Source organism: Podarcis vaucheri (genome assembly GCF_965113315.1).
Source record: "Podarcis vaucheri genome assembly, chromosome: 1".
Taxonomy (NCBI): Eukaryota; Metazoa; Chordata; class Lepidosauria; order Squamata; family Lacertidae; genus Podarcis; species Podarcis vaucheri.
The window spans coordinates 47,683,245-47,710,526 of record NC_138759.1 but is presented as its reverse complement, the minus strand read 5'-3'; the positions used below and the strand labels follow the sequence as shown (position 1 = coordinate 47,710,526).

The 27,282-nt window shown below is 43.6% G+C and overlaps 1 protein-coding gene across 2 annotated transcripts in view; it reads right to left on the bottom strand.

The window, feature by feature from the left end:
- Nucleotides 1-1,053: 1,053 nt before the first annotated feature.
- The window catches only part of DPF3 (double PHD fingers 3), a 195,768-nt gene continuing 169,539 nt past the window's right edge, over nucleotides 1,054-27,282 (bottom strand). For both annotated transcript variants that reach the window (XM_082226137.1, XM_082226136.1), the window contains exons 9-11: nucleotides 12,160-12,272; nucleotides 9,207-9,288; nucleotides 1,054-6,176 (exon numbers count right to left, since the gene is read on the bottom strand). In XM_082226137.1, coding sequence (XP_082082263.1) covers nucleotides 6,106-6,176; nucleotides 9,207-9,288; nucleotides 12,160-12,272 — 266 coding nt within the window. In that variant the 3' untranslated portion in view covers nucleotides 1,054-6,105. The remainder of the gene's footprint in view (nucleotides 6,177-9,206; nucleotides 9,289-12,159; nucleotides 12,273-27,282) is intronic.

Genomic DNA, 27,282 nt, shown 5'->3' with positions numbered 1-27,282 from the left:
CCTGAAAAGCCATTTAACTAGCTGACTGGGCTTGAGGTCATTATTAGTAATTATATCACTGCTGAAGACGAGGTTTGGCTGCCTGCCAGTCCTCACTCCAGCTTCCTATTCTGCTCTCGCCAGAACAGAGAAACACACAGCCAATCAACCAAAGCCTTGACTGAACCCACACCTAGTTTTTCATTACCCTTGAAAGATGCTTTGAATGCTCAGCATGAAGTTCCTCGAACAACACTTGAATCGAAAAGTCTTGCAACTCGGAGCCAATTCTCATGGGTCTCTCTGGTGCGTAGCAGCAGCGTTTTTGGTCAGGTTGCATTGACTTTTCCTTCCCTGCCATGCATAGAGTTGATTGTGCAGATGCAGATGTCACACCAAACTTGGCACAGATCGTTCTCTCTGTGCTTGCAAAAAGCTAGAGCTTTGAGTGCTGCTCACAATGGTACACAAAAACCAAACAGACACATAATACATGGTTTCTCCATAAGACCCACTCATATAGACTCATCTACATACAAGGCCATTTTTATGAACTTGCAATGGTCTTCTTGTTATTTTAAAATGCTGGTATAGCAGCTAACAATATATTAACACCGGAGCATTTTATTTGCTGGCACGTGAAATCTTAGACTTGAATTGCCTACAGTCCTGGTCATACTTTTACAGCAATGAGTCCTATTAAAGTCAATGGGGCTTACAACTAAGTATATGTGTAGGATCACAACCTTAATTTGGGTTGGCTTAGCCTGCTCAGCTTTCCATTTAATGGGTGTCATAACTCATGTGTTTTGCTTCCAGTGCTTCCATTTGGGGCCCAAACAACTATCAGTGCAAGAGAATATGAGGAATAATAATGCATTTTCTTGTGATCTAACAGCAGACATAGTTTTTGATGGCTCTAAATGGTTCTCTTGTCCTTTGCAGAACTTGGTTGCATCATATGTATGAGTCTGGGTATATAAATGTGCAACTTGCTATGTGCTCTAATCTCATCATAATGAATTAAAAAATACAAAAGGTTACAGACAATGCAAACAAGAAAAAACAATTCCATTTTTTTATAATTCATTGTGTTTTAATTTGTTGAGGAGGTGGTGGCAATAACGTCAAGTGATACTTCTTTTGACAATGTACATTTAAATGCTCAGGTGATTCATTTTACAGAGAAGCTTCGAAGAGTGCATATTTTCCCAAATGCAGCCTCGGCCATCTTCCTATCTGACTTCCATAGATCCCAGCAGAGCTACCCATTACTTCAGCAAAAAAATTGCCCAGGAGTTTGCTTGTTAACAGTAATAAGGAATGGGATGGAATTTGTAAAGGAGAAATAGTGGGCAGAGAAGAGTATTCTATTCTTCCCAGGGCTCCTCCCAATTAACTAGGGAGATGTGTTGCAGGTGTGCTCTGCAACATGTCAGTTGACACAACAACAGTGCATTAGTGGTGGGTGTATACTGCACCACTCACACAACATTCTGCTTTATTAGTTATTTGCCATCTAGAGGGGCACCCTTGAGGTATAGCACAACAGAAGTGGGGCATTTGTTGTAGAAAAAGCTGCAGGGTTTCCGTGGGAAGCCTGGGGACATGCACGGATAGGAAACTAAATGGGATGTCTGCTGCAAAACCCTTGCAGCTGCAAACGCTATTAAAAGCGAGGCCACCCTGATAGCATTATGAGTGCAAATGATCATGAATGGGCATGATGGAGAGGTCCTCACAAGGTGGGGGAACGGTTAAGGACCTCCACCTCTCAGCTGATCCTTTCCTGCAAATATCCTCCCTCCACATTAGTGCCACATGGCAAACACAAGACTTGTAACTCCCCTGCTTGCCATTCTGCATCCCATGGACTGCTTCGAGTTCATAAAAAACCAATGCTATCATCATTTCAGACAACTTTTAGGGCCAAGAGAGACGTGATTTTAAATGCCTCCTTGGGTTCCATTCTTGCAGTTCCTAATGGGAGATATCCAATGGTGGGATTCATCAGTAGAATGAGGGGTGGGGGCAATTTCCCCTGACAATCCCCTCTCCCCTGCCACCTTACAGCCCCCCCCCCATAATCTGCTCTCCAAAACATGTTTAGGGGAGCAGAGGGGCTGCAGGGAAGAGTGAAAACCTCAATATTGCCTCCTCCCATTCCACAGATGGATTTGTTCTGTGAGCAGATGGTCTTTCTTCTATTTGCCTTTTTTCTCGATTTCCCTGACCCTGAAAACTGCCAAATCAGATTCTTGCCTTGCTATGAATGCTCAGTGCTACTCAGAGCATTACTAAAGCACAGGGATTAACTAAAATGTACATAGTTGCATTGGCATTTCAAGATAACACTGTTCACCCCATCCCTTGATCTTAAACACAATATAATTGAAAGCAAATCCAATTATTTCAGAGCAACTTACTCCCGAGTACTGCAGGTTGATGGACTGAGCCTACAGAAATGTGTAGCAGCAACTGTGTCCAGGATGGATTGCTCTGGCACAAGACAGGCACCTCATATTCTGGGCACATCCATCCTGCTGCAGTCCCATTTCCCAAAGGTTACTACTTAATTTTAGCTGCATAGCGTTGTATCAACTCAGATGACATATTTCAACCCCGTGGTGACTGAAATGTCATCTCAGTCTCGCTCCCTCTGGGCAATACTGGGCCATACAATCACTGTGCGTAACACCACATCTGGTAATGGAAGCTGATGGGATGGAAGTTGCAGGTTTGCCAACTTACTTAGTGCTAAAACAGTGCTGTAGTTCATAAATGTACACGGTGATAGCAAATGATAACACTTACAGAGCCAGCCGGCCAAAATTAAACTTTTTATGACTGAAATCTGACGCATGATTCTTGGGGAGCAAGTCCCTTCAGTGGGGTTTACTTCCGAATCAAGATTTAGGCTCTAAGTCTCATTGCTTTCCATGGCAGAAATAAGCAAAGTCACAGCTGAAATCTATGGGGCATAAAAGTGGTCAGCCTTGGCAGGATTGCACCCTTATTTCTGAGTAGTGGGTTATGGCACTTTAAAATAGATTCTAGAAAATCTATTTTATATTGCATATTGCAAAACATTTTACCAGCAACATTTCTCCCCCCCCCCCACTTTTGTTTTGTTTAAGCTCAAGTTTGTGGAAGAGCCTGGTGAAACTAAAAAATGAGCACGCTCCTTTGTGACTGTTAGCAGCTGGCCCGAAGAGAAGTATTAGGATTCTGTTCTTGCTGGAGTTTTCTTTTAAAAACATGGCGGCCTGCACTTTTCTAAAAAATAAAGCCTACTTGCTTCTTTACCTTAAATGGTGGCCTTGAACCAAAGCAAGTGGCAATTTTGAGTAGTTTCCCCTGGCAAATTAGTTATGGAACGTATACAATTTATGCATCTACATACAGCCATTCTTTCTCTAAAATCAAATGAAGGAAAAAGGGTCAAACACAATGTGTCAGTCATAAGGACATTCAGACAGCCACAGGTCAATGTTATAAACAGCTTAGTGCCCTGTCTCCCATTGTGCCAGTACTGGATCCTTCAAAATAAAGCTACAAGAAAGCAGGTGCTTATAAAATGAAGGATCCCCAGTCGTCTCCTTCCAGCTTCTTGCAACTGGAGGCTCAGGATATCTTGACAATCACAATGTATTCTGTAGCCATCTTAAATACTGATTGGTAGAGACCTAGGTTCCACAGAAGAGATGTAGGACACTACAACCATCTTAGGTTCACTTCTCTTTTGTTTTGAACACAGTATCTAGATCGTTTGCGGGTATTCTTTTAGGGAGGGAAATATTTTTGTGAATCAAGCAAATCCTCAATTCAAATCTACAGGAACATCAGACGCTAGATTTTTCGCTTTAGCAAGGGGTTCTGCTGCACAGCACCTTCTCTGGTGCTGATGGCCACTGCTGACAGCTGTATCCGAGTGCAGCTGCTACACCAGAAGTGCAGTTGCTGCTAGATCAGGGCACCACCATGAGGATACTAGCTGTGCGCCCTCATCTCTACACTGGAGAGACCTTTAAGCAGTTACTAAAATCTGCAGGTTCAAGGAAAGGGCTGACATTCTGACTTCCAAGTCTTTTAGTGTTTTGGGAAATATATAGTAATATCGGAAGCTGATTATCCAGAGTCAGACCATTGGTCCATTGTCTACACTGACTCAGCAGGGTCTATCCCAACCCTGACTCAGCAAGGGTCTATCTCAACTCTACCTGGAGATGCCAGGGATTGAACCATAGACCTTCTGCATGAAGAGCAGATGTTTTACCACTGAGCTACAGCCCCTGCTTTAAACACATTAAAATGTCCTCCAACCAACTAGAGGAAATTTTGGCTGGACCATGCTCCTAAGAACTGTACATAGCCATTGATTTAGATGGAAGAGAGTTAAGCATGGGCTTAAATCTGTGACGCTTAAAGATGCTTAACCTGGACCAGTGATGCTGCAGTGCAGAGGTGGAGCGCATTCAAAAGGCCCCAAATTCAATACTTGTCTTTTCCACGTAGGCCTGGGGATTCAGGGAAAGACTCTTGTCTGAAACCTGGAGAACTGCCAGTTGCCGTAGACAACACTTGAGCTAGCTGAATCAATGGTCTGGCTTTGCATAAGAAAACTTCCTATGGATCATGCTACACAGCCATGGGATGTTGGGTGCTCTATCCTAAGCACATGTGCTGCTCCCATTTTAAGTCTTCGGATCAGGCCTGAAGAAACAGTGTCCTTTGGCCCAACTTAAATGTTGACAGGTCAATGTGTTCGAACAGGAGGGTGGTGGGACTTTTCCAGCCTGAGGACAGCATTTCCTTGTGGGTAACTTTCCCGAGGCTGCATGCCAGAGGTGGGAGAGACTAAAGGCAAACAGATGGGTAGAGTGGCAGATGCAAATGCAAAACCAGAGGCTTCCTCACACACACACAAGCACACACACCCTTCTCCACCCTAGCAAGCGAGAGGCATTATCACAGTGAAGGACAAATTCCAGCCAGGCAAAAGAGCTTTGAGCAGCGTGTGGAGTAGGGACAGTGATGGGATGTGGGCTTGGGGAAAATTCTGAGCAACCTGGAGAGCGGTATTTGGACCTCCAGGGCTGAATTTTGCCACCTGCTCAGATCTACTTCAACCCCATTTAAAGCAGGAGGCTGAGGGCATGGCCAACAGTTAGAGATGGTGTTGAAAAGTTGTAATCCAACAACATCTGGAGAGTCACAGGTTCCCCATTTCCACATGTTACCAGAGAATTGGGAGGACTTGGACTGGTAGCACCCAACATGTAGCTTGGGCCTTACTGTTAATGACTAGGAAAGAATGGAGCTGTTGAAGGCCCTCTACATCTAAAAGTGTGCTTGTGAGGGGCAAGTTCCTCTAAGACAGGGCTAGGCAACCTAAGGCCCGTGGGCTGGATGCGGCCCAATCGCCTTCTCAATCCGGCCCACAGACAGTCCAGGAATCAGCGTGTTTTTACATGAGTAGAATATGTCCTTTTATTTAAAATGCATCTCTGGGTTATTTGTGGGGCATAGGAATTCATTCATTCCCCCCCCAAAAAAATATAGTCTGCCCCCCCCCCAAGGTCTGAGGGATGGTGGACCGGCCCACGGCTGGAAAAGGTTGCTGACTCCTGCTCTAAGACACCTGCAGCGAATGATACTTCTCAGTATCTTCACCACAGCTCTGCATCAAGGATGGATGTGGAGATGACACTGGCATTTCTCTTGGGGTGCTAGAGCGGGGAGAACAACAGATCAAACAAAAAGCACAATGCCACACAGTTTAAATGCCTAAATACCAACAAGTTACAACAGTCCCCTGCTTTGCTATTATCATAACACATGTGAATCTATTACGGCATATCTGCAATCATGCACTGCAGTGGGGATGGGGAAACATAAAAAACAAACAAACCATGTGTGTTCCTTCTAGTAGAACCCAGGAGGTACAAGATTTGTGAAATCTACACTTGGACAGCAAACACCACAGAAATTTCTTTGAATGTCCATTCACTTTCATGTGTGTACAGGTGTGTTTGTAGTGACACAGATCCTTAGGTGGCAGGTGACAGTTGTGTGCTGGTGCCAAAAGTCCAGGAACAAGCCCAGTCCTGGTCGCCGGAGACTCTTCTAGGGCTGGAAGCAGAAGGCAGATGCTCTCTCTCGGAGAAGTTCTCGGCACAAATGACAACTCCAACTCCCTATAAATAAATACAGTAATAAAACCATCAGATAAGTGAATGGTCCTGGGGTACATCAATCAATGTCAGGCAGAATAAGTGGGAAAGCTATTTAAACCGCACTACACAAGAGGACCGATTTGTATGTCACACATTTCCTACAGGTAAAACATTTGCAGGACGTGCGGATCCAAATGTGTGCTCGCAAATATGCATATTCCTCTGTGTGTGCATGCTATATGGACAGGCTATATATATTTTAGATAAAGGACCAAATGACAAAAGATGCAGGAGTTCTTCAGATGTTTCCCCACTGGAAGCATCAATTTTGGTTGGCACCCATCCCTCCACCACTCTGAGGTGGTACAATCTTTTTTTAAAAAAAAATTGCATGGGTACACACTCTAATCTGAAATATGCTGCGCACATCTCTGTGTCTGTGCATGAGTGCAGGTACTCATACCTGCATTAGAGCTTTTTAAAAGCAATCTTTAAAGCACCACACAACTACAAATAATTACAGTGATGTTTGTCACAGTTTTGTGATAAAGACAAGGCTGGCATCCATTCATCTTTGGAGACAGTGGAGGAGTGTGCCTTTGGGGGTGAAGTCAAGCTGTTGGAAGGTTACAGCGCCTGCTCTCTCCCACTTTGCAGTGGAATGCAGCACCAAATGGGGTTACAGATGCTTCAGGTTACAGACGCTTCAGGTTACAGACTCCGCTAACCCAGAAATAGTACCTCGGGTTAAGAACTTTGCTTCAGGATGAGAACAGAAATTGTGTGGCGGCAGCGGGAGGCCCCATTAGCTAAAGTGTCTCAGGTTAAGAACAGACCTCCAGAATGAATTAAGTTCTTAACCTGAGGTACCATTGTATAAACAAGGGGGATACAGTGATGTATTGCATACAGTGTGCTTAGTGAGTGGCAGTTGTGTTTGCCAAATATACAATACCTTTCCATTTGGGTGGTTTCACTAAATTGTATTGTATTCAGCCTAATAAACAGATGGATAGTTGAAGATGTGTCAAAATTACTTCTGTCCCCCATTTCCCTATGAGGCTGATCAGAAGGAAGTTAACTATGTAGAGATCTGGCAGGCAGTTGACTCTGTGAGGTAGGATTTTGGACTCACATAACACATTTAATTATTTAGTTAACTGGTTGATTTCCCATGGCACAGGCATGGGCCTCATTACACAATCTGGAAAATCACTCCTTAGCTTCTGTTGAAGTCACCACACACACACACACACACACACACACACACACACACACACACTCAAAGACACAGCAGCTTCCACAACCGATATATACCGTATTTTTCGCCCTATAGGACGCACTTTTCCCCCTCCTAAAATGAAGGGGAAATGTGTGTGTGTCCTATGGGGCAAATGCAGGCTTTCGCTGAAGCCTGGAGAGCGAGAGCGGTAGGTGCGCACCGACCCCTCTCGCTCTCCAGGCTTCAGGAGAGCCTCACCGCCAGCCCCACAAGCTCGGGGGACAGCGGGCGCCACCATCCTGCTGTCCCCCGACCTGGTTTGGAGGCTGGCGGTGGGGAGAAGCGTCACTTGTTCCAAAACTTGGAAGGAAAGCAAAGTTTGACCCGAGTGTGTAGCAGAGTCAATAAGGCAGCTGTTAAAATGAGTAACTAGGGGGCAGGAAGTAGGAAGCCGTTTTCTTGTCTGCTTTTGCTGCTGTAATAAAGCACCATTTAACACTGAGCTTTGTGCTATTGGCCTAAGCCAGGGTTGGGGGACCTGTACCCCTCCCAAATGTTGTCAGACTCCAGTCTGCATCAGACCCAGCCAGCATGACCAGGGATTGTGGAAGTTGTTGTCCAACAATATCTAGCTCGTTCCTGGCCTAAGGCAGCCTAATACAACAGAGGAGAAGTTACATATGCCTGCTTGTAGACCTATCAGTTTCAGGAGATGCGGTTTCATCATGTCATAATTCTACAGTAGATGGAAAACTGGAGATTGCTTCTGGTTACTCGTCTTTAGCAATACCAGAAAGAATCATGATTTGCAAATGCCTACTTCTCTCTGCTGCTAAATATGCATCAATTTTCAACACCTGAGACTCTAAGTCAGTGTTTCTCAAAGTTGGGTCCTCAGCTGTTGTTGGACTACAACTCCCATCATCCCTGACCACTGGTCTTGCCAGCTATGGATGATGGAAGTTGTAGTCCAACAACAGCTGGGGACCCAACTTTGAGAAACACAGCTCTAAATACCCTTGCAACTTCAGGAGCAACCCAAATTTGCCATGAATTCCTTTGGAGAAGACTTGCTCTGTTTCAGACAAGATCCAAACCTCTCCAACGCGTGCTGATTCAGTTTGTGATGTAGGTTTCATCTGAAGCAGGTGTACACCTCTAAATGTAAGAAGGTTTCATGAATGGTCATGTTTCCTAAGTCAAGAAACCACCCATTGGTTTGTGTTACTTTTGTTAGTGTAGGCTTCTAAAATGCTTGCAAAGCAAGTTATAAGTCACCCAAACTCATCTGCTGGTGCCAATTCTGTTTGATGTGCAAGGAGTTTGCATTAGTATTTATGAATCCTTTGGCTAAGCCACGTTGTGTAACTGCACATACACAGCATGATATCTTGAAAACGTCTTTACCTTGTTCCATATTTTGGCAAAACGGGAATGGGCCTTTTCTGTGGTGGCTCCCTGTTTGTGGAATCCTCTCCCCAAGGAGGCTCATCTGGCACCTTCATTACTTATCTTTAGGCGCTAGGCAAAAACATTTCTCTTCAACCAGACACTTGGCTGATTAACATTCTATGGCCTTTTAAGTATTGAAGGGGGTTTGTGGATTGGTTTTGCTTTTGCTTTTGTTTTACTGTGTATTGTGTTTTCCATTTTGTATTTTTCTGTTGTGAACTGCCCTGTGATCCTTGGATGAAGGGTGGTATACAAATTTAATAAATAAATAAAGTTGGAAAGGGTACCCTGAGTGCTCTCTGAGCAGAGAAACGGGACAGAAATATTTAACAACAGCAGCAAACAGCAACAATGGGGTAGATTCCAAGCAATGTTACCTTCAGGAGGTTCAGAGACTGGTGGGTTTAAGCAATACATGTGATAGCCGCGGTCACAGTCATCACAGAAGAGCAGCTGGTCCTGATCCAAGATTGTTAGGAGGAAAGAGAAGAAGACGGACATTAGATTAGTCATAGCAGCAGAAAGTATCTCATAAATGGGTGCATTGTGGTACTATAAATACAAAGTTGTGGCAAGAAGACAACAGAGAACATATATGAATGCAGACAGAGCCAGGAGCATCCCTCCTGCTTTCTGAAATGGCTGTCACTCTGTTCTCACTTTTCCACAGGCAGGATTTCTGGAGATAGCTGGCATGCATGTTGCAACTTGTATTTCAAATGGGGGGGGGGACTCTCATTTTGCTCAGGGCATGGCCTAACAGCAACATCAACACACACACACAGAGAGGGGGCGGGCTTCTTGTAGCCCTTGCACACAAAAAGCAAAGTTTCCTTGCTAAAACAAGAGGGGCTTGTGTAAGCAGCTTATTTTCTGTTTTTTTATTGTTGTTGTTGCCTGTTATTATCTTGGAAAGATGCTTAAAATCTCCAGTGCCAAGAGAAGCTGCTTGCCAGGTGGAGCAGAACTGCTATGTGGGTCGCTGTTGCTTACCAGGGTGAAGGGGGAGTGGCAAGGCAATGGGAAGGTTAAGAAAGGCAAAGGGACCCCTGACCGTTAGGTCCAGTCATGGCCGACTCTGGGGTTGTGGTGCTCATCTCGCTTTATTGGCCAAGGGAGCCGGCATACAGCTTCCAGGTCATGTGGCCAGCATGACTAAGCCGCTTCTGGCGAACCAGAGCAGTGCCACGGAAATGCCGGTTACCTTCCCGCCGGAGCAGTACCTATTTATCTACTTGCACTTTGATGTGCTTTCGAACTGCTAGGTTGGCAGGAGCAGGGACCGAGCAATGGGAGCTCACCCCGTCACGGGGATTCAAACCGCCGACGTTCTGATTGGCAAGTCCTAGGCTCTGTGGTTTAGACCACAGCGCCACCCGCGTCCCTATGGGAAGGTTGGCATGATGCAATTGCACCTGAGGAGTTAATCCAGCGTTCCTCCCGGTGAGTTTGCACTACACCAACCTTCCCACCGCCTCTCTCCTGCCCTTCTCCCTTCCAGTAAGCTAGGACAGTGGCTCTATCCCATCTTTTGAGCCACTTCTGCAGCAGAGATTCAGCAGGCATCCTCAATGCTCATTTTCAGACATCTCTTGAAGACCCTTTAACACCAACAGGCTGTGCGCATTTTCTCAAGATGAGCCAGTCATTTTTAATGATTATTCAATATTTTATTTATGGTCTCTTTTGCTTTACAACAACCTCTTTATATTGTTGTGCACCATCTTGATTTTTATATGAGTGGTCAGGTTTTTTAAAATAAATAAATATTTTTTTTAATTAAGCAAAACTAAACAAAACAGCAAATTAGACCAGGTGGGAAATTCAGCAACCTACTTAAGACAAATGACACCAGTGGTATCAGGAAGGAGAGGAAGAAAGGTAAAAATAAATAAATAAATAAATAATCCATCTTCAGATCTGAGATTTCCAAACATTTTACGAAAGAGTGCTTACAAAGCTAATGTACATGTAATTGAACTGTGATTCTACCACATTACCTTTGGGACTTTGCATGTTCTCCAATGTCCGCTGCCTGCAGCCAAAACATATTCCAGGTCCTAAAACACTGAGGCTTGAACCACCCTTAGCTATCGCAGTTCAGGTCCACACGTATTCAAACCCAGATCAGAAAGGAACATACTCTTATTATAGTGGCCTTATTAAGAGGTGGAGAATTGGTGGCCCTCCACATCTTGCATCATCTCTGACCGCTGGCTAAGATGGATGGGCCTGATGGGAGCTGGAGACTGTTAACATCTGGAAGTCCTCAAGTTCCCTTCCTCTGCAGTAAAATGATGGGAGCCTATCACAGGCCTCCATTCCCCTTGCTGTCTGTGCAGAGAGGATGGTGTTTGCATTGGGCCACATCTTGTGAAACACCCTTCCGCAAGACAGCAGAGATTTCCTCCTAACCTGAGACTGGAAGCCACATCATGTACACAGTGGCGTAGCGTGGGTTGTCAGCACCCGGGGCAAGGCAAGTAATTTGCGCCCCCTAACCCGTGGATTTGCGCCCCCTCACCCTAACCCCCAGATGTTGCGCCCGGTGCGGCCGGCCCCCCCTGCACCCCCCACGCTACACCACTGCATGTACGTGGTTTCAAGAAAATAGTGCAGGGTGGTCTCTCGCTTATGCTGCAGTTGCTTTAATTTACCATCTTTTTTGCTCTATAAGACTCACTTTTTCCCTCCTAAAAAGTAAGGGGAAATGTGTGCAATGGGCAATGGAGCAAATACAGGCTGCGCAGCTATCCCAGAAGCCAGAACAGCAAGAGGGATCGCTGCGCATCGATCCCTCTTGGTGTTCTGGCTTCTGAGATTCAGAATATTATTTTTTCTTGTTTTCCTCCTCCAAAAACTAGGTGTGTCTTATGGTCTGGTGCATCTTATAGAGTGAAAAATACGGAACTTGGGATAGGGAAAGGAGCACTAGCAGCACTCCTTCCCTTGGTTGTGCTGGGGGGGGGGTGTCCGCAGAGTTGGCAAATGCAGTGCTTGTCCCTCCCTTGCTGCAAAGTTCTTTAGTGGGTACATCCTGGGTAGAGCAAATGAGCCTTATGAAGGCCACCTGAACCATCACAGTTTTGTTATCACCTTGATCCATTTGTACCAAGTGTCATCATCTTAAATGATCCTGTGAAACAGTTCAAAACAATGGGGCAGGGAAGAGAGAGAGCATGTGTGCGCACCAAAACATTATAGATCATAGAAAAGGCTATCTTCTGCTTGCGGAAAGTGCTGGGATTTAAATGAATGAACATTACAAATGAACTTATAGCCTTTCAACTAAGTTGCTAATCTCAATATCGGTAATGAAGATGAACTTACATCATTCTCAGATGTCCCACAGAGGCTGCAGGATTTGCACTCAATGCATTGCCACTGATAGGTTTTGACAGCCTCAGTCATGTTTGCTGTGAACTGCAAGCAGGTTGGGTGACCTGGAGAAATGGCAAATGTCCACCCTTAGTCAGGCGCACCTTGGATTGCTCCTTTAATCAAAGTCATAAAGTTCAGGAACAAAACACACATGGACATGGACCAATCACAACATGGGCTCCAAACTAATGGATATCAAAGAGGAAAGCAGGCATTAACCCTTTTGCTGCCGGGCACAAGAAAAACCAAAGTCATCCCTTCCCGCTTCCCCATTGGCAAAGCAGTTTTATTCAGAGCTCTTAAAAACATTGTGGGCTTTTTCTTCTTTTTCCTCTTTTACAAAAACAAGGAGAGTGAAAGGAAGGAACAAATAGCGCCTCCCTCTTCCAAATGAATCAATGTGGGCTTTGCCCACCACCTCGCTTGGAGACCAATTTGAAACTTGCGGCTGCGATAGAAATTTGTATTTTTAAGAGCTCTGCACTCCCAAGGTTGGTTCGCACAGAAGAAACCAAACTGCACAGCTAACCTTTCAGGATCAAACAAAGAAAAGAAAAAGAAAAACACACCTCCCAACGACCCCCGGAACCAAAAATAACCTACAAAAGGAATAAACGAAGGAAAGCTAGCATAACAGTCACATCTACTGGGGACAGCTGCTTGGACTCTGGCCCCCTCCCCTACATGCGTGTCGATTCCAGCTTTGCAAAACAGCAGGACTACGGTAGCAGGATCAGCAATGGGGGATTCTGGAGGGGAGGGGGGAAATACAAACAAACAAACCAAAGGTAAGGTCAGTGTTCCTTCTGCAAAACAAGAAAGACAACAGTAGACCGCTGAGATAATGACAACAATGGCCTTCTCAACCGCGTCTCCCATCCCTCCAAGGTTTGCCTACACATATGCAATCTTCATCTCTCACAAGCAGTCTTCTACATCCCTGTCTCAGCAACTCCCAAGTTTTAACATGCATCCAAAATGCACATGTGCAAAAGTAAGCAAAGGACGTACGTGTGGCTTCATACAGGAAAAGCTTGTCGTTTCAAGTATTTGCATGGCTTAAGACTTGCAATCGTTAGCAACTGGGCAGGGGTGGGGACGAAATGACTTTTGATTGGAACGAAATCAATCGGCGTAAGAGCTGTGCTCAAAATGGACGTGATTACAAGGAGCAGCAACAAGGAGCAGTGAAAATTCCTGAAGAATTGATCCTCCCTCTTGTTGTATTTCTGCACAATGCTGCGGCTAGACAGCATTCACCTTTCTTTTCTTCCAGTCTCTCAAAGGATTCTGAAGAACTGCTAGGGGATAATGGCTCAGCTCTGAAGTTATTCGGTCTCAATGTGGCTGGCTGTCATGGGTATTGTCCCTTAGTATTTCCTGCAAAGCACAAGTAGACTCAAGAAGCTCCAAGTTCAAGGATCATGGGCTGGAGGGAGGCTGTTTAAGCCTTTCACCTTCTTCCATTTTTCTACTCAACTCCCCCCACTGCTTTCCATGGGGAAGGAGACAAAAGGAACCTGTATCTTTTTCCATAGAGGTGGAGAAGCAGCTGCTGGAATGGAAAAGACTGAGGGAAATGACAGATGGAAAAGAATTGAGCATGTCCTCCTACCCACCATTCCTTTGTTCAGACTCACTCCCTAAGGCTGCTTTTGGTCTTTAAAAAGGTCAAGGGAAACATGAGCACCACTGCATAGCACATCTAGTTTAGGCCTCTGAGCAGAGCCACCAAACTCAAAAGACCACTTCTGGGCCACGTAACAGCCTCTATTGTCTTTTTGTTGTCTCCCCTCCACAAATTCTATTTTCTAAGGTGAGCACTTGAGAGCTAGTGAGCAGCCTAGTGAGCAGCCAATTCTAGACAACCGTTTGCAAGTATGACCATGCATGTGCTATTTCGGTGGTGCCACCTTGCATTTGTTCCTCTCAAGTCTAGCCATTCAACCAGCCCTCTTCTTCTACTTGTCTGGGTATGTTCACTCATCTTGACAGTTCTATGAGGTTTTGAAAGTACTTTGGATGTTAGGAGTCCCACTGATTCCTGTGTAAGGTAAAGGTAAAGGGACCCCTGACCGTTAGGTCCAGTCATGACCGACTCTGGGGTTGTGGCACTCATCTTGCTTTATTGGCCAAGGGAGCCGGCGTACAGCTTCCGGGTCATGTGGCCAGCATGACTAAGCCGCTTCTGGCGAACCAGAGCAGCACACGGAAACGCTGTTTACCTTCCCGCCGGAGCGGTACCTATTTATCTACTTGCACTATGATGTGCTTTTGAACTGCTAGGTTGGCAGGAGCAGGGACCGAGCAACGGGAACTCACGCCGTCGCAGGGATTTGAACCGCCGACCTTCGGATCGGCAAGTCCTAGGCTCTGTGGTTTAACCCACAGCACCACCCGCGTCCCTGTGATTCCTGTGTACCCATAGCTTATTGTATTGTAAAAGAACGGTGGACCTGATTGCTAAATCAGATACTGAATGGGAGATCTGTGATTGCATCTCCCTGTATAATTTTCTTTTCCTAAAAGCAGCTGTGATGGAAGGTTGGAATGAGGCAAGGTGTGGAAAAAGTCTTGCCCACTATTCTATGGTACAACACTAATCCAAATACCCTCCCCCCAAGCCCTAAGCCAGAGCTGTCATTAGCCACATACAGGGAAAACATACAAGATATTTTGGGAAGAAAAGTAATGTATAATTTGGTGCTTATGATTTTAACACAACAATGCAAAACTGCTATGTCACCCCTAGCAGTAGGATATTACACATACATCAGGGTGTAATTCTGTATATTTTTGTCTATGAAATCAGGGTAGGGTCCCCTGATCAAGCACATGGTGATTAATTGGAAGTCTGCCTGGTGGAACAATTCACTTCTACCAAGCAAAATGAAAAAAAAGAGCGGAAAAAGGAAACCCTCACAAAACACAGTAGCGCTGAACTAACAACTTGTTACGAATGTTTAAAGGCAGATATGTGTGTGTTTGTGTGTGCATGTGTGTTGGAATTTACAACAAGGTTAATAATCATCTGTGAGCCTTGCAACCCATAACTATATGGGGAGACAAGAAATACATGTCTATTGGTGCTGGTTATTGTTATTGTTGTTGTTTTTATTATATCATGTGACTGATCTGAAACAAAGAAAGATGCTTGAGAGTTACACGTTACAGTTGTGGGACAGGCAGGGAAGACATTTGAAATGACACTTGGGGGGAGGGGCCCCTCCTATCTCAGTGAGGCACTTCCCTTATTATTAGATTCAATTCTCTACCAGCTGTCCAACTACCTAGTACAACAAACAAGAATTTATCTAGTCATTTCAGCTGACTGAGATTTAGGATGTGTGACATCCCCATGAGAAATGTTTCCTTCATCAGATTCTTTGTTTGCTTTCCTTGAAATTTTTGAAATGTTTTGCTTAAGAGTCCTAATTGGGGGGTGACCTGGGGATGGATAGAACCACCCTAAAGTTTCCCCAATCTTGCTCTCCTTTCTGTGCTTTCTGTCCTTCTCCCTCATTGGCAGGCATCCCATAACAAGAATCTCCAAAATTACTGCCTTGGCCCTCTTTCATCAAAGGCCCATGCACAATCTTTACACAGAATCTTCAGCAAAATGCAAACTCTTCATCACAGTCAACTGTTCTGAAGTAGAACCAGCCCTGAAGTAGAACCGTTAGCCACTTCCTAGCTTGCAATCATCTCTGGATCCGTTGGTCATCCCACCATTGCTTTACAGCAGCCCCAGAATTTAAAACAGAGGTTTTTGTGAAGGGATTTCTTTCTAAAAGAATACTGTTAGTCAGGCACATCTGAGAGAAAACAAATGGAATTCTTGAAGAAGAGCTTGCTTCCCAACACGCACACATATTTAAAAAGAGCGGTTGTCATTAATTGTGAAACCTTAATGACCAGAAATGCCATTAAGGGCAGGAGCAATTGCTGTATGCAGACATCCAATGACCACTAATGACCTTAACACAGCTCATTTATGCTTCTTCATTAGCGAATTCTCCGCTACAAGATTAATTGTGGCCACATATGCACAGCCACAGCAACCAGACATCTTAAAGCAAATCAATATCCTCTCCAAACAACAACCCTAATGACTTCAGGAAAAAATAATGGCCATTTACTTAAGAAAAATATAATATACCTACCCCTCCCCCTTTTACTAAATGGCTTTCCTTACAACAAAGATGAGGTTGTGCCAAGTGGGCCAGGAGGGGAGCTCTAGGACCTAAGATAGCAGCTCCGTCATCTGATTAGCCTTGCATGACAGCAGCCTGGAGGCAAGTGCTTAGGCTAGGTGGACTTCAGGGGGGAAAACTCAAAGAATGTAAAGACAGGATATCACTCCAGGTTGGTATTTTCTTCTCACTGGTACACCCTATATTCAGCATTTGAGTAACTGGAAATTGAGGGCCATTATGGATTTTAATTGGTCAACGGTTGATGGGTCACATCTACAGTAAAGCAGAGTGTGGCCTGATTCACATTTCATACTAAGACAAACCTTGGCTTAACATGAATGAATGTGCAGGCTCCAGAAAGCAGCATTCAGCCACTTTGCTCCTCCCTGGTCCTTTTCGCTGCTACACTGGACTGGGCTGAGCTAAGCCAAGGTTCTCCAAACCCACAAGCTCATGGAGCCACAAGCTGTAACCAAAACCAAACCAATATTTGGCTTAAAATAACCTTTGGACCAGGTCTATGTTGGATGGCAAAGCCACTCCCCCAGTGACCTAGGTGTACAACCCACTGAACTCGGCGGGAGTTTATTCTGTGTAAACAACTACAGGATCAAGATACAAATGCTACACCATGAAGCAAAGGGACCTGTAGCCTTCCAGGTTCTGCTGGATAAAAGCTCCCCTCCACCCCAGTCAGCATGGCCAATGGTCAGGGGCGATTGGAGGTGGAGCCCAATAATGTTTGAATAGTACCAGGTTCCTAATGTATATTCCTGATATATAGTGTTGTTTCTGGAAGACTTGTGCATTTATTTTTTGTTTATTTTTAACAGTCACTGGTCAGACTGTATTATTTTCCTCTGAACTCTCTCTCGTCTACTTGTGGTGGTTTTCTAAACAGAATCCACAAGTACAGGTCCTGATTGCAAATTTAACCCCAAATTCAAAGAGTTGTGGATTCCTGAACCACAGAACAGATTTGAAAACTTAATGCTACTCTATCAGCAGGCCTGCAAGTTGTTCTTGAGGTAAATCATATTTACCCAGTTCGGTGGACAATTGGTCAGTGATTGGTCAAAGTCTAAACACTGTAGTGGGAAGATTTGTTTATCAGAGATGGTCTTCTCTCTGGTAATTTTGCAATCTTAATTCCCAAAACATTAGTCAGTACCCTTGCAATTTCACAATGGTTACTCGTGGGTCATCTAATGCATATGCTGTTCTCATATTGGGCTTTAGAATTCCCTTGCTTTAAAATCATCCAACCAAATCACCATTCTCATCCCCATTATTTCTTACTTTCGTTTTGCTTTAGAATGTTCTACTATTATTATCTTCAATTTGTAAGGATGCAAGTGCTCTTTCATTATGGAAAACAGAAGCACAGCTAAGCTTATGTTGGCCATGCTGTGCTATCCCTTTATTTTGGAACTATTCTAATGATCTGTGTAAGACCCAGACATCTTCATGACAGTAGACCTGTCCTACGAAACGTCAGTAAAATCAGTACATGCCACATTAACATCGCTTTGTGTATCTGCTTCTCGTCGCTGTGTTGATACTTTTGATTTCACATTTGGCTCAGTTTAATTTCCCAATGCTTCACACAACAAGTCCTGCTTTGGACTTGCACCCCTACATGGGGCCACAGTCGACACGAGGTCAGGGGGTGCTCCACCCCACCTAAGGGCCTCAATCTACCCTCTTAATAATATTTCAAGAAACAATTTGTGATATGACAGCTTCCTTTTATAGAATAAGTTATTGGGTTTTTTCCAATTTATGTGCTGTTGATGCTTACAGTTCACAGGCAGTTAAGTGCACAGAGGTTTGATGAAAAGATAATGAAAGTTTCTTCTGGTTACGAGAAATTCCCTGGTTTTCTATTAATAGTGTTAAAAATTACCAATTATATTATGAAGAGCAGTTGTTGGACCTGTTCCTTGCCAGCACCCAGCACCCAACTGATCCTGTGAGGGCTGCTCACAACCAGTCTATTATTATTATTATTATTATTATTATTATTATTATTATTATTATTACTACTACTACTACTACTACTACTATTTTATACTCTGCCTTCTCCCCTGACAGGACACAAAATAGCTTACAGATAAAAACAAGAACCAATAAGAACAAAGAAAAAACAATTAAAAACAATTAAACATTGATAGAATTAAAACTATATACATATATACCTATCCCATCGTGTAGCACTTAAATCTGTTCATTCTGCTGGCCCACTATGGTGTGGGGGAAAGACATTACATATCTGAAGGAGAAAAAGAACAAACTTTTCAAAGGCTTGTTAGTTTCTAAGTTTAAAGTTAGAGGATAATTTATTTTAGATGTTTAGATTTGCTGTTCTTACATCTCAGATTAAACAGGTGTCTACCACAACACTTACAGAGCTACACACAATCAAATACATAACTCACTAGGGACAGGCATTCCCTATATACTATGCTGCACTATCCTCATATGTCCTATCAATATCTCCATGATCATGGCTACTTAACTATACCATCTGCACATCAGTTCCTATTATAAAGTGACATACTAAGCTCTCAGAAGAAAGGGGTGTATTGTGAACATGATTCATTCTTATGCCATTCCTTTTCCATTCATACTCGCCAAAGTGACTATTTGGCTGAGCTTTAAGTGGCAAGAGGTGAGTTGGAGGTTCTGATTGGTGATCTTTCAGGTTTTAATTATAGTTTATATTTTAAACTCAGGCTTAAAAAGAAATGCATTGTATGTAAATACATTTTGCTGAGTTACATGTACAGGGGTGCCTCGCAAGACGAAATTAATTCGTTCTGCGAGTTTTTTCGTCTAGCGAATTTTTCGTCTTGCGAAGCACGGTGTCGGAAAAGCTTTGGAAAAGCTTCAAAAATCACCAAAGTCTTCAAAAACCTCAAAAAAGGCTACCACACCACGTTCTATGAGTTGCTCCTCGAAGTCAAGTCACAACTGTATTAACGGTGTTAAGAAAAAGGAAACAAACTTGCAAAAAACACAAGACGTTTTCGTCTTGCGAAGCAACCCCATAGGGAAATTCGTCTTGCGAAACAGCTCAAAAACCACAAAACCCTTTTGTCTAGCGAGTTTTTCGTCTTGCGAGGCATTCATCTTGCGGGGCACCACTGTATGATAAATTTTGGCTAGAGCTCAGCAGCCATGTCAAGTTTCCTTTTCACTGAACTGAGAGTCAAAGAGGAAGTAAAACTCAAAAGCAGATGAAGAGTTAAAGGAACAAGGCATCACACCTGGGTTCTTCACTTTGACACCTAGGCAAAGATAAAGAAGGCTCAAGACAGAGCTAAACTAGGATTCCTCATCACAGCAACCCCTGATAAAATGATGTGTCAGTCCTAGGGGAAAGTAGTTTTGCTATATAGAACTAGAAGGCAACATTCTTTAAGACAGAAGTTTTCAACCTTTTTTGAGTCCACAGATCCCTTCACCACCTGCATTCTGTCTGCAGCACCCTTGTGGGGCTCAGGAGCCCAGTTAGGTCACCCCTTGCCTGCAGAGTTGGCAGCCTCTCACCTCTTTTCGAAACCCTCCCTTGTAGAGTGTTCCTTCAGCCTCCTCTCTTCTCCCCTCTCCTTGGGAGTCCTCCAGGCAGCTGCTGGTCTCTGAGCTCTCCCCCCTGCCCCAAAGGAAGGTGCCTCCACATGCTGCCCCACAGGAACCTGGGCAGAGGATTCCCCCAGTCCTAGTGTCCCAATGGAGACGAACCACAGGTGAATGTGAGGCCAGCACCTCAGCTTGGGAGGCAGCAGCAAGGGCTGCTGCAACAACAGCTGTGGAAGCCTTTGGAAGGCAAAGGCACGAGAGAGCATCAGAAGAGAGAGAGAAGGAAAGAGGGACAGAGGCCAGTGTTGCCCGCTGCACCCTGACCACCATTCAAGGCACCCCAGGGTGCCAAGGCACACTGGTTGAAAACCACTGCTCTAAGATATCTTTATCCAAGACATCCCTGTTGGAGGGTTTAAACAGCTCAACACTGCTCACAGCTCCATGCCAAAATGCAACCAGCGATCAATTTCTGTATCATCCACTGCGGTTCCCATTGCAAGATCCCTGCATTCAACAACTATGCACATGAAACTAGGACTCCATGGTAGAAATCTTGGCCATATTTTCACTGGAAAACCCAATAAAATGCATCTCTTTGTTGCACATAAAATTATTGAAACTTCAGATGTAGTTTGGGGCAATTGTCTCGTTGCGTAGAAATTTGCAAGGTTTGTGACAAATTTTTATATTTTCTATTATGTGATGTACAGTATATGAAGATCTTTTATATTTGAGTGAGAAGAGCCCAATTTTCATGCTCATCACCAGATTTTAAGACAGTGACAGTAACATTCAAGGGGCCATTCATTATTTAACTTGTCGCTAATCAGAATCTGACTTTATAGATAGATTGAATTGATGATTCCTACCTATTATGACTGTAGGAAAACACAAAAGAGAATCCCAGTGAAGGATTCATATTGCTACTACATACATCACTGTTGGTGGTTTATATATTACCTGTTCAAAATTCTAGCATGTATTCTCCTATCCTAACAACACAGCTCCTGGTCAGGGCTCCAGCCAGTCAGCCAGCTATGTTCTCCTCTAGCATATGCCATTCCACTCTTCCCCTTTCCCATTTTTCTTTTCCATCTGACACTCACCATTCTGTGACTACTGAGCATCCTCAGTCCTCACTGGGCTTATGAGTGTGTGTCCCTTATGAGTGTGTGTGCGCGCACATACATTTCTGCAAACCTTGATATTCCTCTGGATATGCTGGTACCTCCCTGATGTTTCTCAGTGACTCCATTTTGGCCCTAATTCTGTTGTCTCTTGCCACCTGAGTTTGCTATTGGAATGAACTGGTTTTTTTGTAGTAGATCTTAAGTATATTCAGGTGCCAGGTGGATAAAATGTAGATAAAAGAAAGGCCCCTTCTGTAAACAACTCATGGGAGCCATAGAAAGCAAGAGAAGCAGCAAAGAAACAGAGAGGTGCATGTACAAACAGTGGCGTAGCGTGGGGGGTGCAGGGGGGTGCGGGCGCACCGGGCACAACATCTGGGGGTTAAGGTTAGGGGGCACAAATCCACGGGTTAGGGGGCACAAATTACTTGCCTTGCCCCGGGTGCTGACAACCCACGCTACGCCACTGTGTACAAATGTAAACAAAACTTGCATCCATCCAACTTTAATGGCAGAACCTTTTCTGGCCTAGATCTAGGAAATGCAAAACAGCTAACATATGAGCACCCAAGAACTGCCTCACCTTCAATATCCTGGCAAGGAAGAGCCTTTACTACTAATAATAATTTTAAAAAACACACTGGGGCATCAGACTGCTGCATTAAAGATGCAGGGCTGACACCTGGGCCCAAGCATGCAGTAATTATTGATTGGAGCCTTAACCTGAGATCTGTTGATAACACGGCTTCCTTATAATTCTCCTTGTCAGGCTAAATACCTAGTGCATTGCCTCACTTCTACCAAACTGCCCCTTACTGACATTCCTAGTTGCTAGGCAAAATGCTTGCTCCTTGCCTATGAAATCTGCTGGGGAAGCAACTCAAATGACCTTATATTGATGCATCAGCTTGTTAATGCACTAGATAAGGCGCCCAACACTGTTCAATTCCTGGGGGTGAATTAGGTCACTGCGACCTCCAGAAAACACAGATAAACACACACACACACACACACACACACACACACACGAGTACATATTACAATGAGCAAAGCATTATGGGGAATGAATTGCTAATTGCCAAAGGCAGTTAGACAGCTTAACAATCCCAACAGGGAAGAAACCTGTCTTCATGCAAAGCAAGGGGATTTAATGGCAGGAAGACTGATATGTAAAATGGGAATTTAAGCTTGTCATGTAAGCGCTCTGAAAATAAAGCCTCTTCCAACTTATAAGATACTACCAATCAAAAGTACATAAAATTTAACTTACTCTGGGCAAATCTTTCATGCTGAATGTACCTCTCTGCAAGGGCATTTTGCTATACTTGACTGCTGAGCTATGGGCAGACAAACAATATGTTGATAGGAAGGAAGAGAGGCTGGGTGAATCACCACAATGCAAGAGCTACAAGGGGGTGCTCCCTTTGTACCCCCTTTTCACCCATCATGACACCCTCGGCAAACTTCATCAGGGGAATCAATTTCTTCAGGGCTCAGGAAGTTCTCCCTATATGCTGCAGGCTTTTCAGCCTGGCCACTTCACACACCACAGAGCTTTCAATCAACTTGCAAGCTCACTAACCCTTTCAAAATGTTCAGCCAAGCAAAAACGACATGGTCATGGTACGCTCAAAATTCAGGGTAGCAGACTGGCTGTGGTTGTCCCCCCCCCCCCCAATACTTAATAAACAACACCATTTCCCATAAACTACACATGTACCTTTAAACTTCCTTATAAAGCTATAATGCAATGCAATAAAGCTTCTCTCTCATCCTTACTGGGTTAGTACAAACAGGCAGCGTTGTGTGTGCATGATTTGTAGTGCTGCCCAACAGACAGACAGATTTAAGGTAATACTTACAAAGAATGAATCTATGCCCCATGTACTGCAATGGCTTCTCTTGCTGATGAATGAAAGAGAAAGTTCCAGATGCATCCTCTATCATTTCACTCTCACCTGGAACTAGCCCAACGACCTTCTGAAACCGAAAGATCACCCAGATACTTAATCTTCTGTCTTTTCAAGTATTTTTTGAAACACATCATGTTTCATTATGGTATTTTGCATCGAGTCTACAGATTTTGTACGTACAAGAAACAAAGGGATTTATTGTAGTGGCTTTTCCTGTATCGGAAAAAGCTAGCATTAATTCAAATATTTATGTAAAGTTGGGAGGAGGAGGAGGTAACAAGGAAGGTAACTGGAAGAATGTTCTTCTTAATCCACAAAAGACATATGGCAATTGACAATTTGCCTAATTTTATGATTAAATATATCCTGCTTGTAGGGGATACTGTGATTAATTTTGTATTATTAGATGTTATGTGGACATGGGATGCGCAGATCTTATATGGCTCTTACGTTGACGTTTACATTACATTCCTACGGTTATTTAGTGGTTGCTTATGAAATGTGAGAGAGAGCAGATTCAATACAGTAGAACTGTAGAATCTTAAGAGCGGGAAGGGGACCCAAGTCCAACCCAAGTCATCTAGTCCAGCCCCCTGCAATGCAGGAATCTCAGCTAAAGCATCCATGACAGATGGCCATCCAACCTCTGCTTAACAACCTCCAAGGAAGGAGGGTCCACCACATCTTGTGGGAGTCTGTTCCACTGCCAAACAGCTCTTACTGTCAGAAAGCTTTTCCGCATGTAAGCAAGTGCATCACATTTTCTATGATCCAGGTCAACAATGTGTCAGTGAGTCATACTGAACTGAAAACACTTGGAATAACGTATATGAAGAGTTCACATAGCACCTCCAGGGAAGGTTGCAGTTCAGGTTGTCTGAACCGATATTTGTTTGTGTAAAGTACCCTTCCCCAATCTGAAGTCCTCTAGTGGTTTTGGACTCCAACTTCCAGCAGCTTTAGCCAGCAGTCAATGGTCGGGGATGATGGGAATTGTAGTCCAAATTGTCTGGAGGGCATCTGGTTGGAGAAGGTTGGTGTAAACATACCTTCGGAATTAGACAGCGTATCCTCATTCAATTCAGAGTCATGGCACAATGCTTTGCAGTTATATCTTTAACAAGAGAGAGAAGTCTGTAGGTTTACACGAAATGTTAAGGGATGCAAAGACCATGTGCTAACACACTTCATAGGAGGATTCTCTACCCATGGGCTCTGAAGAAGCCTGACAACATACAGCTGATCTATTAAATGATAGGAATACATTTGAATGGGTGCCTATAAGCAGGGGGTGGAGATCTTATTTCCAATTTTCTAGCAGTGTCTTCCTTAGAAAATGGTATATTGTTTACTATCAACTCCAGTACTAAGCAATACACTTCAGAAACATTTTTTACTGTGGCATGTCATGTTATATTGTGAGGGAAGATTATAATTTCTCATAATTAGTAAACTGAGAACTAAACTAAGTAGAACAATACACATAACTAGCATGTGCACATGATGATTTAACTGTTTGTGTCATGCAGATACGCACTGTTCAATAGTTCCACCTTTTACATTTAATCCTGCTGACACCTGATGGTAATACTAATGTACTATTCTAATTCCCATGTCTAATAAAGGCCAAACCAAAATAAGAAGATTCTCTGCTGAGTTCTGCTTAGTTATTTACCTTCAGAGACTATTTCAACCACTTGATGTGAGTTCAATGTTTAAAATTTAACTTCCCATTAAAGAGAATGATCTATTGATTTCCCCCCTTTTCTTTTCAATTAGAACCAATTTAGTTTGCTTCCATTAGAAACAGAACATTAGCAAGATATGGTTATCATGTTTAGTTCTGTACTAGCAGTTGATCCTCAAGATCTGCATTTAGCACAAGCCATTAGCGAATAGATGGCTGGGGCTGCGAAGCTCATCCTGAAGTTCGGAAAACTGTATCAGGACTGATTGCTTCTAATGTTCCTGGTGCTACTATAGAAAAAAAGGTTGCAAGCATGCGGTGAATTCCATTTTTATACCAGGCAGAATTGCTGCTTGAAAGAGCAGCTTCTGCTGCACAAAAACGCTTACCTGGAAGAAAGTTCCATTGAACTCAGTGGGTCTTACTTCTAAGTAGATATGAATATGAATCATTTACCATCTGCAAATCACAACAGACCCCAGGAAGATTAGACTGCCCTCGACCAGAACCAGGGCTTTTTCAGCCGTGGCCCCAGCCTGGTGGAATGCTCTCTCACAAGACACCAGGGCCCTGCGAGATTTTACATCCTTCTACAGGGCCTGCAAGACAGAGCTGTTCTGCTAGGCCTTTGGTCAGGGTTCAGTCTGACTCCTTTTCTCTTTGTATAAGAACAAGCACGAAGAAGGTTTCCCATCCTGCTCACAGGTCCCTATAATATCAGTGGAAACAGTTGGTCCTGGCGAGTATTAACAGCTTTCAATCTTAACCTGGGGATTGTCATTTGTCCAGTTTTAACTTTAACTTTAAATTATTTGAATCAATTTTGGGATGCATTTTAATTGATTGATTGCTTGTTTTTATGCATATTGTATTATTTATATGATGCTAGCCGCTCTGAGCCTGGCTCCGGCCGGGTACAAATAAAATCTTCATCTTCTTCTTATTATTATAAGAATTGGAAGGGACCCTAAGTCCCACCCCCTGCAATTCAGGCATCTCAACATGTGCTCCTCCATCCAATCTGAAACCATACTGGACCCTGCTTAGCTTTGCAAATGTGCCAGCAATTTTATTGCTGCACTACCAGGGGTGGGGGTAGGGTTAGGATTGCGTTGTAAACTCTAGTTAACAAAGGATTTCAGGGTGCTGGCACATTTAGACTTTTAAAATTAGTTATCAAGTAAGTCTCCCTAAAGGGAATGGGCTGGATGGCAGGATAGGGTGTAGGGAATTTGGCCTCTATAACAGGCTTCGAGGTCTAGTCACTGAACTTGCTACTGAGAAACGAATAATGTATAAGCAGGTCTTATTAGAATTGATGAAATAAGTTTTCAGGTGGCTACATGTCCTGAAATGTTCTGATGGCACACTCGGCGGGGGAACTACTCAACCCATTTCACCAGATATATCATCTACAAAGGGGCTGTTGAAAAGATGTGCTGATTAAAGTACAGTGGTACTTCAGGTTAAGTACATAATTCGTTCCGGAGGTCCGTTCTTAACCTGAAACTGTTCTTAACCTGAGGTGCCACTTTAGCTAATGGGCCTCCTGCTGCTGCGCCGCCGGAGCACAATTTCTGTTCTCATCCTGAAGCAAAGTTCTTAACCCGAGGTAATATTTCTGGGTTAGCGGAGTCTGTAACCTGAAGCGTATGTAACCTGAAGCATATGTAACCTAAGATACCACTGTACAGTTCACCCCATCTGTCCTATTAATGCTGGCATAGCTGTGACAGAGTGAAAAACCGCACCATTTCACCAAACTGTACTTTAAAGTATTACCAAAAGCACTGATGAGAACACTGGTATGAACTGGAACTATAATAATCGCCTCTACAACAAAACACAAAAACATTTCTGTAGCTAAATCTCAACTTTGCTAGGCAGAACTACAGTATCAGATAAGGTGATTGGAAAGGACTAACACCTGTGAATAATTTCCAAAGTTTTCCATCTCTTACATCAAGCAATGGCTACAAAAGGCTGTTTCAAACTGTTTTTCGTTTTTCAGTACTTACAATAAATCTTTGTTTCTGTAGCAGTTTTTAGCTGGACCTCATCTGCATGTCATTCAGTACTAGTGCAGGCCATTAAATTGGAGTCCAGTCAAGTATTTCTAAAGATATTGAGTACAGTGCTGTTAAATGAGTTTCTATCCTGAAATATAGAAGCTTTTCATGAAAGGGAAGGAGGAATTTTTAGAACTTGGCATTACTGAATTTGATGCTTTCTTTTGTGGGGTCGTTAATCAAATCCACATTTTAGCGCTTTTTCTAGTTAAAAAAATATCAGGCTAGTAGAAAAATTGGGATCTGCCTAATGCTGTTATAACAGCCTCCGCCACAAATAAAAATAAGAGTTGCTTCCTTTCCCTGGATCACTTTCTGTGCCATTTCCCGCAACACAGAATCATATAATCACAGAATTGTAGAGTTGGAAGGGGCATGAGGGTCATCTAGTCTAACCCTCTGCGATGTGAGGCTTGAACCCACAACCCTGGGATTAAGAGTCTCATGCTCTACCGACTGAGCTGTCTGACTCTCGTTAACACCAATTAAAGA